We start from the raw sequence: 16493 nt of genomic DNA, 5'->3' as shown, positions 1-16493 counted from the left end.
ACTCTCATCTGGACCTTCTGAGTACTTTCCATGAGCACAACCCAAGGCTGCTTCTGCCTTTGAATTCAAATGCCCAGGAGTACTTCAGGGAGCAATGGCACCCTGGCCTCTCCTCCTTGCTGGTGATTTGGAGGGAGGTGTCAAAGAGTCCTTGCACAGCTGACTGAGGACTTCTTTGTACAGACAGCTGGGTACTCATTGCCCCTTTGGGCTGACCGACTGCTGTGAAGGGCTGCAGTGAACCAGAAGACAGCCGATAGTAAATGCCTCTGAATAAAGCAGAAGCTCACACTGTTTTGGTTGCATTCACACACTGGGATTTTACAGGGGTAGTTTGGAATACACTGCCCAAAACCAAGGCACAGACTGGTGCATTCAGAGGCTCTCTGGGGAGTTCTGGTCCAGGGGGAGACTCTGTGTGTGTACCTGTACATGTGTGTGAACATGTGTGTATGTGTGTACCTTTGTGTGTGTGAAAAAAGAAGCAAGAATGCAGAAACACGGCGGAAAGGCAGACATGGCCTCAGCTGGCAGTAAGACAGTGAATCCAGAAAAGAGAGTGTGAATTTAGGGACTGCTGAGTGAAAGAATTGATGCTGTGAGCAAGAAAGCAGCTACCGATCTGTTTGAGATTTCCAATGCTCAGGAAAAAAACCCAAAACTGTCTTTAAGAAAAACAGGTTGGCATCACAGATTTATCTGATTCCTTCATTAGTTTTCTCTCTCAGCTGAAATAACTTATTATCCCCAATTCTCTGGTTAACAAGTGATTAAACAACTAATTTAAATGAATTTTTTAAATATTACCACTATCCTTAATGAAAGACATGAATGGTAGCCACTGTGTCACAATTCTCACCATCATTTCTACTCAGAGATACCCATATTGTCCCAGCCCTCAAATAGACACAGCAACTTTTCTGTGACAAATTTACAGTCTGGGTATACGAGACAGGTGAAGGAGGAACAGGAAAAACAAACAGATGAAGTGGCCAGCTCAAGGTGAGTGAATTGCTGGTAGAGCCTAGAAGAGATACTAGTCCTAATCTGCCATCTTTTGCACCATCCCTTGGGCACAGTCACTTTTTATATAAAACCTAAGACAGAGCTCCCCAGGGAAAATACTGCTAAGTATTTTGATTTACCACAATGAAAAATAAATAAATAAACAAACACATACATACATAAATACATGCAACTTTGCTATAACCCCTTCTAATAAGATTTTTAGCGTTTCATTAGTCCTGTGACTGGCTGCAGTGCTAGCTACCAGAATGCCACCATGCAGTGCTTGGTAAGAAAAAGGCCTCTCCAAGGGTTTGAGTAGCCACATGCTAAGCAGACTGGCACAAATACTTGTGATAAACTGAAACTCAATGCACACTTATATGAAATCTGTGTTCTCCTTCTTCAAGGCAAATGGTTTTTCCTTCACCAGTCTCAAAGCTCACTTCTCAAGGCTGTTGGAGGAAAAGTGGGATGTGGAGTTCATTTATACTTCAGACATACAAAGGAGGGTAAAGAAAGGGGGAGGGAAGAGAGTCTTTTCACATTTCTTTCTGAACCTATAGGAGAGAGCTCTGTGAACACACACAGAGCCCAGACTTTCATTTTGTTCCCAGAACTCAGCTCAGCACTGCCAGGAAATAGCCGTGAGCTGGAAGATTCACTGAGCAGAATACTTTCAGCATATTGCGCAGGGAGTTTTGCACACAACTCTAATTATTGTTAGCAAGGCTTGCGTGTCTAATTCTATGCGCACAGTGCTGAAAATGGACCCCTTGGTGTGTCTAGTCATTTATGCAACCCAATATGCAAACCACTCAACTGAAAGGACTTTTCAATAGTAGGAGGAGCTACTCCGAGCGCTTTCATGTGGTTCCCATTGTTATGAAAACTCTTCCCACTGAGTATATTTGGGAACAGCTGCCTCATCTGGAGTTCGGCCACTCTGACGCTTCCCAAGACTTGAGAAGTTGAGAAGGGGAGAAAAAAATCTCTCAACTTCTTGGGATTAAAAAAAAAAAAAAAAAAAAAAAAAAAAAAAAAAAAAAAAAGTGGGCTTTTCCTGGAAACTTGCACCAAATGATTTGGAAATCACATCCCAGGCATGAAGAAATGTATATACAACTTGTTGATGATGGATGGTAATATGCCTCTTTCTTTTGGGAAGAAGAGCTTAATATTCAGAGATCTCAGCAGAGGGAAAAGGAAGTCCTTGTCCTTGGCTGCCTAGTGACTGGCTGTTTGCCTAAAAACCATCATCCCAGCTGACTGTGGGATGCATGCTGATGCTGTTCTCTATTGTTACCACTTCTGCTGTAGCTGTGGCTGTATCTAGTCAAGTGTCACTGATTCCTCGCCCCTCAAAAGCAAGGGGTCTGTTAATGTGCAACTGGTCAACAACCAACTCTGTCACGGAAGTTAGGGGGGAAAAAAGGCAAAACACAAAGCATACAAAAAGCTGAAAGGAATGTCTCTAGAAGACACAAAGCCTTATCAATAGCTTAAGTTTTGTTTCTAAACCCACGTTGCTTTTAGTGTTTCAAGGCACAGTGCTCATTTTGCTTACTCAGTCAAAATCTCTGGTGCCCAACAGAAAGGCCAAGGTGTAGTGAAAAATCAAAAGCAAAAATAGACCAATGGATTTTCTTAGAAGAAAAGCCTGCAAGGTTTGAAGCCAAATACCAAGAAAATAAATGGAATTACAAAGATAATACTCAAAACAAATCAGAAAAGAATCAGACAAATCTTTAACAGCAAGGGAGATGGGGTACAGGAGAAAAAACACATAAACATTCAAATTGATGTGTTCAGCTAATAGGATACAAAGAGAACATATAAAACCAAGCAACAAAAAATTCCAATCCATCAAGATGCAATCATAATGGATTTAACACCTATATAATGTTATTCATATCTGCTTTCTGTTCCATACAGGACTATACAGCACACTCAGCACTGTTGGATCTGAATGCCTTCCAGTAATGCATTAAGCAACGTTATTAACATCCATCATATGCTTTGCTGTCACCTCTTCCCCAGAGGGAGAACTGTGTGTACTGCAGTGTTTTGTTTTAATAGTTTGAATTTTTCCCTTTTTTTTTTCTCCCTTCTTGCTTTGACCTATCTTCCTTGTAAATCCAGTTCTCTCCTGTGACATTTTCTAAGACATGGATAATTATGTCTATTTTTGAAGAACTTATAGCTATTTTGATGGAATTCACCTACTGTGGAATGCCTCCTCACTATTACTGTTCTTATCTAGGAATCACAGAATATTATTCTAGAACAGACACATGACAGTGAATATCTTTGTGTCTTTAAACCCCCCCCCCCTCCAACATGTTCTTCTTTTAAAACATCCTTGAAATTAGACTTGGACTGTGTGCTGTTCAAGCAGTAAGTTCTTGCTTCTCTTGGTTCTAAGAATTGCATAGGACCTGTTTAGAAATTGTGGAGCTCTATGTGTTTCCCTCCTCCATGTCTCCATCGGAAAACAAACAGGAAAACAACAAAATAAAAGAATTGTGAACATAAGCAAAAAAAAAAATAGTTATTGTCATCTGCTTTAACTAGGAAGGTGACTGTGTGTAACAAGGATAACAAAATATAGGAAAATAACAAAACCCACCTGAAGTGATGTGAAAAGTAATCACATAGAGAAGCCAGGGGAGTTTTGAGAAGGGACAGCATTATTTGGCCTTGAAACCCCAACTGATGTATTTGCATTTGAACTTTGACAGGCCCCAGGGTCTAACAAGTGACAAAGGAGGCACTTTACAACTCCTGACTATCAAATGCCCTTAACGTGAAAACACCTGGTTGATAGGCAGGGCCCAAGCTAGGGAACAGAATACCAGGGACTTGCTCATTGCCCCAGGAGCAAGAGGCAGGAACAATAGCTGAAATTACAGGGACACAGCCTGACATTTGCGTTGCAGATGTTGGCTGGGCACTATGCATATGAAGCAATCCTGCCACAGAGTTGTCACAATCCATTTCCAAGCCAGGATGGACCAGCATTTTAGCCTATTCATGTTGACAGACCTACATTTAAATAACGCCAAGTATGACAAAAGCCAGGAAATTCAAAGTTAAAGCTACTGCTCAGGTCTTAAGCTCAGCTGTTAAGGAGAAAACAGCCAAATGGAACAAACTAGGGAAGGAGCAGTCCTTTCTTTGAGTCATATATACTTATAGGAGTGATCTCATTGAAATTAATAGGGCTGTCTGCATGAGCAAATGCTTCTCATTTGGTTTAAAGCAGTTTCCATGTGTTCTCTGACTTACTTGGCTTTTATTAGCACATTTAATTCCCCCCCCCCCCCCAAACTAGATCGTTTCCTTGCTTGTGGATTTCACTTTTTGCTTTGCTAGCTTCTGGGCACTGGTAGAGCTTTCCTTGTTGGCTTTCCTTTGAGAAACCCTCATGTACGGACAAGTCTCTTCTGGGGACAAAAGAAAACCAGAACAAGAAAAGGATGAGTTGGGCATATGGCCAGAGGCACGTAGCCAGGGGGATTCCAGCAGGACTCGGCCACATGTCACGCTGGTGCCCATCCCTCTGCACGGCTGTCCCAGCCCACTGCAGGATGAGGCTGTCACACTCCTCGCAACAGCAGAGGCCGGGATTGCTTGGAGAAGCCCTGGAGGAATGGCAAATGGTTTTCCATGCTTATGGCTGAGAGTGAGCTCACGGGTCTCTTTTTATTTTGCCATGCACTACTATTATGAAAAATGTACCTTTTCCTAAACTTTATTCTCTCGTGTCTAACCTTTACTGTTTGTGTATTCTTTTGAAACAATTGAAACAAACCAAAACAGCAGACAGTGTGCAAGCATTGCATAATTTGCCAGAACTGGTTGTAGAGGCTCTGGTCCTGAGCAGTGAGGTTCCTGTAGATTTGAGGTCAACCTTTATTCACACACTAGCCCAGAGGGCTACTGTATACATGCAAGACAGTTATAATGACAGGTCTTGTGAGAGCCTTGGTTTTCTGTTTTAGTTTTCACTTGATTGGCCTAGCTTTTCTCGCCACTAAACCCACATTACACCTTACACCTGACTTGTGGTGAATCAGGCCTGCTGTTTGCTTCTGATGGTTATCTTTACACCAAAGCCACAGTACAACCTCATGTGAAAGAGAAACTTCTGGAGGGGGAGCAGGGGAAACTTTCTAGTTCTTCCACGATGGTCAATACAAACAACAGCAAAAAAAACCCTCCAAAGACAGGCCAAGGCCATAGGAATATGTCCCTGTGCCCACTGCTGCTGGGGAAAAAAATGCTCAGAGCTGTGCAAGGAGCCGGGTTTGCTAATTTTGTATGTAAATGGTGACAGTAGAGGTCTGAGCCAAAAGTCACCAACAACTGTGGTGAAGCTATGACTACTTGAAATTTTACAGGGGAGAGGTAGGAGGAGCAAGCAGGTGGCTGAGGAAAAAGCAAAAAAAAAGTCAACAGTTGATTTCACTTGAGGCTTGATCCAAAGCGTCAATCAAGTCTCACAAGGTGTTTAGCCTCAGATGTGTAACATCTTTTCTTTTTTTTGTGAGAGCCCTAGAGTTTGTAGCTAACTTCCCTGTAACTGCAAAATACAATGAAATCATATCAAGTATGTTAGCTTAAAGTGTGAGCGGTGTTCATCTGCCTGTCACACATGCTGCATCTTTATCAGAAAATGATTTCGGATAAAACCAGAATATACCATACAATAAATAATTCATGGCGGAAAGGAAGCCACATTTCTCTCTATATTGGCATTTCATCGTGCAGCCGCTGAACCACAGCTTGTTTTTACACAGAGCAGCAGACTCCATTTCCCAGCTAGAAACATTCAATCCCATCTGGTAGATCCATTCCCAGCTAGATAATACCCTACGTATCTATGTAACATACAAGCTACTGTCAAACAGCAGCGAGCCGTCTCCCCGAGACAGCTGTTCCGCACAAGGGCCGCATTGTCTGGAGGAAGCGTGGATCATTTTACGTGGAGCGCCGGGGGGATGAGCCCTCTGTCAGCTGCCATGGCATCGAGAAAACCTCGCTCATCACACGTTCTCGTTATTTTGTTATCTGGCCAAACACATGCTGGGCATGTCAGGTTGGAAACAAAGGATGCATTCCCAGCTCTGGTTATGTTTCATTAGGGAAAGCAAAGTAAACACACCTCTTCTCCTCCTTTCCTCTCTCTCTTCAAAGTGTATAGATGTATGAAAAAGACGTTTTTTGGAGCAGGGTTTGTAACAAGCAGGCTTTTGTTCCTGGCACTGTTGAGCAGGCAGAGTGGCCCTAGCCATATGCTTTTCCTTGGCACCAGGTAGAGTGGGACGTGCTGAGCCACAGCAGAAAGCCCTGCACAGCCTCTGTGGGAGGCAGCTGCCACGTGCCACAGCAGCTGACAGCGTCACACCGAAATAAGTACTGCAACAGTGGCTACCAAACCCAGGTGACCCTTCTCCTCCTGCCATTTCCAGTGATCACAAGAAGCGCCGGGACACATGCTGGGTGTGCTGTGAGGAGGCATTGGGAATAGCCAGCCTAACCATTTCTTTATCTTCCCCATAACTGACTCCTCCTACTGAATGCTCAAAGAGCCCTTTAAAACTGTCTTATATCAAAGACACTGAGACATTGAGAGAAAATTCTGTACAGATAAGCATTTTCTGCATCTATCAGCCTCGTAAAGTTCACTTCATGTTCTTTTCCTACTACTTTATTGGTGCACCAACTACCTTGGTGCACAAATAAAATATTTATAGGTTTTTCCAGTATTATCAGTTCATAGAATGACAGAATAGTCTGGGTTAGTGAGGACCTTTAAAAATCATCTAGTTTCAGCCCCACTGCCATGGGCAAGGACACCTTCCACTAGTCCAAGTTGCCCAAAGCTCATCCATCTGGTCTTGAACCTTCCAGGAATGGGGCATCCCCAACTTCCCTGGGCAACACCGTTCCAGTGCCTCACCACCCTTGTCATAGAATATGTTTTCCATATGTCCTGAGTTGTTATGACTTATAAAAGTTGTGTGTTTCCTGTTTGTTATGTGTTAACACTTATTTTTCAATCTAAAAATCTCATAGTTCACAAGGTTTATTTCTTCACACTATAGAAACAACAGAAACTCTTTTATTCTGATACATGTGCAAAGAGATTTTTTAATGCATTGATAGTTAAAAATGAGATTCAAAATTCTAGAACTTGGGCAATCTGGATCTGCTTTTAAGGTCAAACCTTCCATATATTTTCTTCAGAAGAAATTGTTAGCCTGTTATATAACATAAATTTTATAGAAATATAAAACCTTTACATAATTTAAAATTCAGGTTATCTTATATTTGCCTTTAAAATCAATTTCCAGTTGCTTACAATTTTGTCTGACTTTGATTATCTAGATCATACCTTTTCATTCACTGGGTTGAATGGAAAGTTCCAGCAGAAACAGCTTATGCATTTCTAAGAATTTTTTTTCCAGTGTTAATTTCTTCCATAAATCAAAACCTTTACATTTCAGAATAATTCAAACATCTCTCTTCTTGAGAGGAAAGGTTACAAATTTTTAAGAAGCAATTCTGGAGCTGAAGCAGTAGTCCTTAGTAGAAGCTAATTTGGGGGTTGGAAAAATATTACTTTTATATCCAGGAAAATATGCTAAGGTGTGCCTAAATTATAAAAAACTGAATTCTCTAAAAGCAGCTGCTCCTTAGTGTTTCCCAGAAGCTCACTTCTAAAACTTGAAACAGCTTTTGTGCAAGGAGCATGTTCATAAGCTCACAGGTTTACCTCTGTCTAAAGCTGACAGCTAGCAATAGTACTGCTCATTGTAAGAGAAATAAATGGAAAAAACCCTTCCATTTTCACTGGTAGAAAATATTCTAGACGGGGAAACACATGCTCAGCCTTTCTGCCCTAATTAGAGTGAACAAATAAGATGTGAACTACTCAACCCTCAACCCTTCTCAGTAATGAAGTTTACTAGATATTCCTATTACCTTACAGGTAGGTTAATATTGCTGACAGTGGTGACAACTGAGATGCAGTTTGCATGTGTGTGGCTTTTTATCACACAATATGAAGAGCTTCTTTAATTGGGATGGGCAAAGCAAATGAGAACTGCAAGGGAGATGTAGGGGGGCTGGAGAGGAGAAGAGAGAGTGAGGATACAATTTGGAAGCATAACTAAAATCTCTTTCAGTAGGGAGAAACATCTAAATGCTCCTATGCCAATCACCATCTGAAAAGGCAACTGAAATATGAATTTAATTAAAAGGAACTACAATCTGTTAAACGATAAAGTTATGAGAAGTTATTTCAAACAGAAGAGTTAAGAAACATTAATACTACAAGATCCCTAACCACACTCTCCTAATTATCCGTTGAACTATGAAATCCCAAAAACTAATACCACTGGAGTTTCCGAAGCTCCGAGCATTTGCATTCCCTGTCAGCTTTAATAAGGGATTATGATAGACATACATACGGTCCTTTTGAGAATCGCAACCATAGCTTCATTAGCTAAGTAAGAAAGGGCACAATACAGAATTCACTGGAGTGAATTTGACCTATATTAGATGCTTCTTTGCAGTTGCAATATTATTGTGCGTGGTTACTTACTGTCCTCAGGTAAGTTGTTTTCACGTTCTTCTCTCTCCATCTGTTGGCACCAACCCTCCATACGATCTCTCTCTGCCTGAAGTAGCTTCAGAAACCAGTGGCCATCTCGCGGGCACACTGACCTTTGAACAGCCTCCAGAGGATCTTCAGTAATAGAGTCAATCCATGGGTCAGGAGGAGGTAAAATGGATGGATCAAAATCTGTCTCAAAGTCATCATCCACTGCACATGCATGGTAATGGTTTCCTGACCCTTGTATGCTAACGGTAGAGGTGCTTGCATCTCGGGAAAACTGTCTTGATATTTGTCCAGAACATGTATTGTCCTCTTGAGGGTCGATTATTTCAAAGTTCTCATGGAAATCCAGGTCTGCTTGTACAGCTGTTGTTACACTATTAGATCGTGTAAACCTGCGAAAGCTTTGGAGAGCACAAACAGAAAATGTTTAGAAAGTTTTTTCTAGGTAATTTGGTATGGAAGGACTTACTAAGATTCTGCCACTCTTCCTAAGGCTGGCAGTCATACCTCTCAGTGCTACACTCAGGTGTCTTTTTCCTTGAAATGATCAGCATAAGCTTTTTTTCTCATTGCAAGCAAACAAACAAGCATCTCTCTTTTTCCATGCAATGTCACTGTTTATTGAGACAAGGACCTCTAATTGTTATGTGATATAACAAAGCCAAAGGCCAACCCAAGAGAGAGAGCTAACAGTGCCAGTAGCTCAGGATTTTAGGTTACTGATTAATGAAAAGTAAAAGGACTCCAATTTTCAGAAGTGGTTTACCTTTCAATTTTTAAAACTTGCATCCCTTTGAAGTTACACATCCAAGCTCACAAGCCACATTTAAAAATCATACATGTGAAATCGGTAAGATACTAATACCAATGAGTCTACTACATATGTAATATTATACATTCCACTTATGCAAAAACAGTACTTTTAACTCAGATAAATATTTTTATTCCTTCTTCATAATTACTCTTCATAATTATATATCTGCCATCTCTCAAAATTTTAGTGTCCATTGCCAGTGTCCAGACATTCTATTTTTCACATTCAAACTTCAGTTTCAAAATGATCTGTTTTTCACCAAAGCTAGCACTCTGCCTGTCTGTGTTACCCTTATTGTGATGGCTGCTGTCCTGTAGGCACCTTCCTCTCACCTTGCAGAGTTCTCCTCTGTTGGAGCATCTGAGGGCGAAGGCACGAGCAGGGGAGAAAGGAGGTTTAGGGGTTTGGGTTGGGGTGGCTTTTCTTTATGTAAACAGCACTTCGGATTCTGCAGTCTGAGGCATCTGACTGAGAAGGCTGACAGAGGAGGAGCACAGAGAAGTATAAGGAATGCTGTTGCAGGAGGTGGTAATGAGAGCCCATTTGATCAGCAGTGAATTGTGGAGGATATGAGTGGAAAACAAACGAGGCAGACTGCTGTCTTGTCCCATGATGAAAAAGAAGATAGAACCATAAAGTAATTAACAGAGATGCTTCTTAAATAATTACTATTTAGGGTTCAAGATTAACAGTTTTCAACTGAATAGGGATAGATTCCCATCTCCTCTTCTTACAAATCCAGAATGCCTGTGCACTCATGCACAGTAGTCTCCAATTTGTTCTTAATCTCACATCTACACTTGAAACTAGTGTTAGGACCCATTACCCTGTGATATTTTGGCTGTTTTGCCATTGCCAGTTCTGTTTTTATTTTGCACTCCACCAGCAGTGAAAATGCTGAAGAGATGGAGGAACTGGATGCTGGATACCATTTCACTTCCTTTAATTTATATTGTACCTTCCACTGAAGAGCAATAGCCAGTTAGACAACTGACAGCAAAATTTCATCAAGTATGTTTAGTCTGCAGCTGGTGAGGGAGCAGATGGAAGGATGCTGAGGGAGAATTTAATGTCCTATATACCTGGTGCATCCAGATAGCTCAGGAAGACTACAGTAGACTTCAAGGAGGATTGTAATTGGTCCTGATGATAGAGGAAATTAATGGCTGTTGATCTGGGGCTTTGAGTAGAGTAGAGCAAAGCAAAACTGGAGTTAAGAAAGGTCCTCCAATCAAAAAAAAAAAAGCCCAATTCTTCTGCAGAAGGCTCAAATTAACATCTCAGCCATACCAGTCCCAGGAAAACTTTAAAAATAGATTGCATGCATATTTTTTTAATAATCACAAGCATTTTAACATAGTGCCTGCTGCTTGCAGTTCTTTTGTAACAGATGTTAAATGATACAAAAGTCATGGTTATGCCACTGTAGTTGTGTGTGATAGGCACCAGCAAACTGAAAAATAAGGAGTGTGCAGAACTCTTCAGCTTGGTAGTATTTATCCTTTGGAAAGAAGAGAAAAGCATTTTTTTTATGGACTGATACAGCAGAAAAAATTAGCAAGGGAAGATAAGGGTCACTGGGGAGGTGGAATCCCTTCCATAGGAGAAAAGGTTTAGAAAACAGATGGCTGAGGGGGACTATGAGAGATCTATGAAATTCTGACTAGAGGATGTTTCACCATTTCTCTGAGTGCAATAACTGTGGGGAGGAAGGCAGCCAGTTGCAAAGCTTAGAGGTCTAAAGATCTACATCTAATGAAAGGAAGTACTTCTTCACACAATGTGTGATTAAATTAGGTAAAAATAGGTTCAAAGAAAACTTGATCAAATTCACAGGAAGAGCCATTACACATCTCATATTTGGCTTAGGAAGTCCCTGAACAACAGAATACTAAATTGGGAATGTCTACTGGGAGAAGTAGTGCTTAGTTCACACACTTTATACTTTACACACTCTCCTTTATACTTTTCCTAAGTATCTGCTACAGACCCCTGGCAGAGAAAAGCTGTCATACTAGTATTGGTGATTAGAAAGACACTAGCATTAGGCTTACATTACAGTGAAAATCTATTGTGAATCCAATCCATGTTAGTTTTTTTTAGAAATTGCTTTAATTTGACCACCAACCTGACAAATCCCTTACCTGCACTGAAATACACAAACACGCACATACACACACACACACAAAAGCATGTGTGCCCACACAGGCACATGCTGACTGAGGATTTCTTTTTAGTCATTTAGTCAGGGTTCACTGAGAGCCAAGGCATTAGTACACAGTGTACTTTTCCACACCTTCCATAGCACTGGTGAGAAAAGCAAATGCCTTAGTCCAGGCTTGCTCCTCTCCATGTCCCTGCCTCCATGTCACAGCCACCTTCTCTTTTCTCCAGTGCCCTAGACTCTGACACTCTTCTGTTTCAGATAACCACTTGTGTTTTCAGTTAACACCCTGGCTTTTCAGTGTACACCAAAACCCAAATGTGAAAGCATCAAAGTCTGCTTGACAGGAGGACATATTGCTGGAGGCTCTATGTTTCAAGTCTTTCAGGAGAGTGCTCTTACTGGGTTCAGTATGAGCTAGTACCACCAACCCCAGACTCTGCTTAACAAATGAAATAGAATGACCTACTTTTTTTGGCCTTTGTTTTATCTATGTAATAGTATGCTACAGGTTTGCTTGACAGTTTCTTGGCACTGGATTATGTAACTTATCTGTCTTCAAAAGAAAAACAACTTGGCAATAGAATATACCATCAGTTCAAAATTAAAAAAAAAAAAAAAACCAACAACTTCCAAGGAAATGTATTTGGAATAAAATGGATATGTAGGAAGGCACTTACTATCTGCCTGCCTCCAACTCATCTATATAAAATGCCTAATAGATGGTAATTTTAGTCTCTGACACAGCTTCCTCACTCACTTCCAGGATGTTTTACTCTTATAAAATACCATTTGTGTCCCACATGAGCCTTTTTTGCTTTGCTCTCAGTTAAAACACCATACTAGAGGAGAGCTGTTGAAGCTAATGATAAAGTTTCTGCTACTTCTACCATCTAAAACATTCACAAGTCTACCTAAAAAAAAAATTGTAAAAGTTCAAAACAGAGGTTTGCTTCTTCTTCTGCTTTCAGGCTTGGCCCTTTTGTACTCAGTTGTGCCCTGCAGGCACAAGGTGTAATAATTACATCTTCAGAGAACTGCAGCAGATATCTGGCCTAGGGTGCAGAAAGCCATGAAACCTCAGACTGGATAAACCAGTATGGAGAACAACAGAATGATGTGTTTTGAACAACAACATGGTCACTTGCTGGCATTCAACTCTCAGCTTCTAAGTCTTTGGCTTTCTTTTGCAAAACATGTTTGCAATTCAGCTTAGGTAACTTAATTCCTTCCTTAAAAAAACTCCAAACCCAAAACCCCAGAAAAAAATATGAATTTCAAACCAACTGATGCATGGTCAATTCACAGGTATTTAGGTTAAACTCAGCCTTACTTTACCCACTGACTGTCCTCCTCCTTGGTGGTGGGCTTCTCTGCTAAGGTGTCAGCAGAACAAAACAAACTGCAGAAGGGGTTAGTAGCTATGGTACCGTGTCTCTAATGGCAGGAACAATATTCCTGCTCTAACCCCATTCCTTGCAGCTGCTCACCTTTGTTCATCACATTATTTTAAGCTGGTTGGTTTATTTGTTGTTTTTTACCATCTCTTGGCCTTTGCATTGCAGAGGGAGCGCTCAGCCTCCCTCCAGGGCTTGGTCTGGTGCAGGGAGGCTGTTGCCAGCCAGCAGGGTGTGATCAGAAATTCATGGCCAATTCTTCCAAGGCCAGGCTTGCAGCAGCCCACCAGCTGGCTGGGAGCCACCAGGGCTGTAAGGATTCCCTTGGCTCACGGGCAGCTGTGGCCAGAGAAGGAGATTGGCCCTGTCAGAGCCAGGGCCTGCTTTGCCTTTTGTGGAGCAGAGCAGGAGCTCCTCCTCCAAGCACACACAGGTTGGGAAGTGATGTGGGGAAGGAGTCTCACCAGGATGGGACTGGCCAGAGGAATGGGTATAGGTTGCAAGGGATATTTAAAAGTCATCTAGTCCAACCTCCCTGCATCTTCAACTAGATCAGGTTGCTCCAAGCCCTGTTCAGCCTGACCTTGAATGTTTCCAGGGATGGGACACTTATGACCTTCAGAATTTCTCACTGGAATGGCTTCCACCATGGAGAACATAGATAGCCAGAAAATGCTGCTGAGAAGCAGCATGCAAGCAGTTCACAGAGTCACAGAATATTCTTAGTTGCAAGGGACCCAAAAGGATCATCAAGTCCAACTCCTAGCACTGCACAGGATATCCCCCAAATGTCATATAATGTACTTCCTGCTTAGCTTACCCAAAATACAGGCTTGAAAGGTCTAAAGAGTGCAGTGTTGAGAAGTTTGAGTTAGAGTTAGGGAAGAACAACAAAATCTGAGTATTTTTTGTTGGACAGTAAGTAACCAAACCCAAAAACCTACAGGAAAAAAACAAGAAAAAAAAGAGTTTATATAGTAACAAAATCCAAAAATGTGAGTTTTTTGTTTTTTTTTTTTTTTCCTGGAGGAGACAGCACAGGGTTTTTGTTTGATTGTTTGCTTTATGTTACCATATCGCTATTTCGAATGATTCCACTTTATACCACATCAAGAGGTGTGCTGTGGTAGTACGTGCTTTGTGAGTCTTGTGGTAAGACACACTTTTGTGCATCAAGATATAGAGGCACCTTCCTTGGTGCCCCAGAGAAGAGGGAGAAGGACCATCTGTCTTCCGCAGTCTCCTATGGCAGTGTTCTTCCTCCAGAAACTACCATTGTTTCAGTATTCAAAAATTCTTGTGATGGCAAATCAGGTACAATTACCAGCAGATGGTACATCTAGAACAATGAGCAAGACCATTTTGGAGGTGAGAATGTAATAGGAGGAGATCTTGGGGCAGACAAGATAAATTGCAAGAGAGACTAAAACTGATTACAGAGCTATGGGACTGAAAAACACTTGTTCAAGAAGAATGCATGCTAATTGTTTTTGGCAGAATAAATTATTTCTTTTTTGTCTGCTTCAGTAGAACTGATTGACTTTTAACAACTCAATTATCTTCTCTAAGTGAGGAGGGTGGTCCCTTGAGGTCAAGAAGAAGTTACAGGTAGAAAGAAAGGACAAACAGAAATGGACAGAAATTGAAGTGCCCTGAGATTGAATGGATGAGTTTCATTAGGTGTACTTTTCAAAACTGCCCTGGAAGGAAAAAGGGAACAACATTTTGGTTAGGGTTTTGTCAGCATCATGGGGAAAGTCAGGTGAGAGATAAAAGGTTAACAGCAGTAAGGTCTTGTGGCTGAAAGAAATGCGTACCAATTTCTCTCCAAGAGAATGACTGGACAGAGTTACTCTATAAATGCTAGAAATCCCAGAGCTGCAGGTAGGGAATGGGTCTGAAAAATATTAGTGAGAACTGGCAGCAGAAAGAACTGAGGATGAAATAAACAGCAGCAATGGATCCAGTTGTAATGTGGTCAGGTAGCAGGAAGCACATTTATCCTTTGAGCAGTAGAAGAGGAGGACGACTGAGGCATTTGTCTTGGCAGGAGGCCCATGATACAGAAAGTGAAGGGCCAATGAAAGGTCTGAGGTAATGGAAGATTGAAGAGAGAGACCTGTCCTGTGAAGATGCTCTGTTTTTGAATTACTTAGATCAAGAAATTGAGGCAAAATGTTTTGCTTACCTGGTCCAAACACAGAAGAAGGAATAAGGAAGGAATTTTAAATAAAAAGGACATGAGGAGGTAAGACTCCCTAGTGTGAGAATGACAATTGTATGAGGTGAAGGAAAGGGGAAGGGAAGAGCAGGAAGCCAAGAATGAAAGTTGTCATAGGCTTTTGCATTAGGCAAAATGTTTTGTTTTTATTTTTTGTTGTTTTGTAACAGTGTAATTAATAGCTTAGGCTGTCAAGGAAACATGATCAATTTACTGTATTTATCCTTCCTGCTGTGACCATTCTTCTAATTTTACATTTATTTAGTATTTCTGGAATATTTTTAAAAACATTAATTTCTCAGAGATTAAGCTAAAAAGGGCTTTTCTTAGACTTTGCAGATGTTATGGTGCAGGGACAGTGAAGAATGTACTGTATTTACAATTCTATTCCTGCAACAGATAATCAATACATTGTGCTCTGCTGTATTATGGGAAAAAAAAAAGAGTATTTGTGCCCAACTGTGATGATAAGCCCTTTGTGTCTTGAGTGCACTCATTTTCTAAGGATTAGGGGCTGTCCTTTATCAGCCAGTTCACTTCTGAAAGTCCATGATAGATTGCTGCTTGCCCAGCAACCTCAACTTTATCAGCAAGGAAACCCCCAAAGACTGCTGTCACTAAGTAATGCAGAAAGATTGCTTTCTCAGGGCAGACTCTCACAGGCAAATCTTGCCTTTTCCTCTGGAGCAATAAAAACTGCTGTAGAAAGAGGACTTTGGAAGTAAGGTATTTACAAACAGCCGTTTCTAGCTTTCTTTGCAGGGAGGGGGAGGGTTAGGATTTTGGGGTAGTTATTTCCTTTGTGCCCAGGCTGAAGTGAAATGGTCCTTCAGCATCCATTCTGATGTGCTCATTTATCTGGAAGAGTTGAGGGTAAATGTGGCTAAGGTCTAACACATAAAGAAATGTCTGCCAGCAAGAGATGTTTTAGCAGGTTAATGAGGAACTTGGTAACAGCCTAGCAGGGTCATTGCAAAATCACATTTCTTTTTGCTGAAATCACTTTAGTCTTTTCAAAACCACAGGACAATGCTCTGCTATTTTACAGGGAGATTTGGTTGAATTGAAAATGGTATAGATACACCTGATATTTTTGAATATTTTTAGCAGATATAGGAAAAAATGATGTGAAAATGGACATCTCCACTGGCTCCTGCAGTCATCAGGCCAGAGAAGGGGAAAGGGCCTGAATTTTGTCAGATTTGCTGCATCCAGTTTTTTTCTGGAGAAATTACAAGGATAGCTTCCCTCGCTGACAAGTC

General features: G+C 41.1%; 1 protein-coding gene across 3 annotated transcripts in view; it reads right to left on the bottom strand.

Annotated features, from left to right (window-relative positions):
• DLGAP1 (DLG associated protein 1) overlaps positions 1-16493 on the bottom strand; it is a 399684-nt gene that overhangs the window by 9444 nt on the left and 373747 nt on the right. For all 3 annotated transcript variants that reach the window (XM_053949747.1, XM_053949760.1, XM_053949753.1), the window contains one exon: positions 8618-9036. In XM_053949747.1, coding sequence (XP_053805722.1) covers positions 8618-9036 — 419 coding nt within the window. The remainder of the gene's footprint in view (positions 1-8617; positions 9037-16493) is intronic.

The sequence above is a fragment of the Vidua chalybeata genome, chromosome 1, assembly GCF_026979565.1.
Source record: "Vidua chalybeata isolate OUT-0048 chromosome 1, bVidCha1 merged haplotype, whole genome shotgun sequence".
Taxonomy (NCBI): Eukaryota; Metazoa; Chordata; class Aves; order Passeriformes; family Viduidae; genus Vidua; species Vidua chalybeata.
This window is presented reverse-complemented; position numbering and strand designations above follow the sequence as displayed.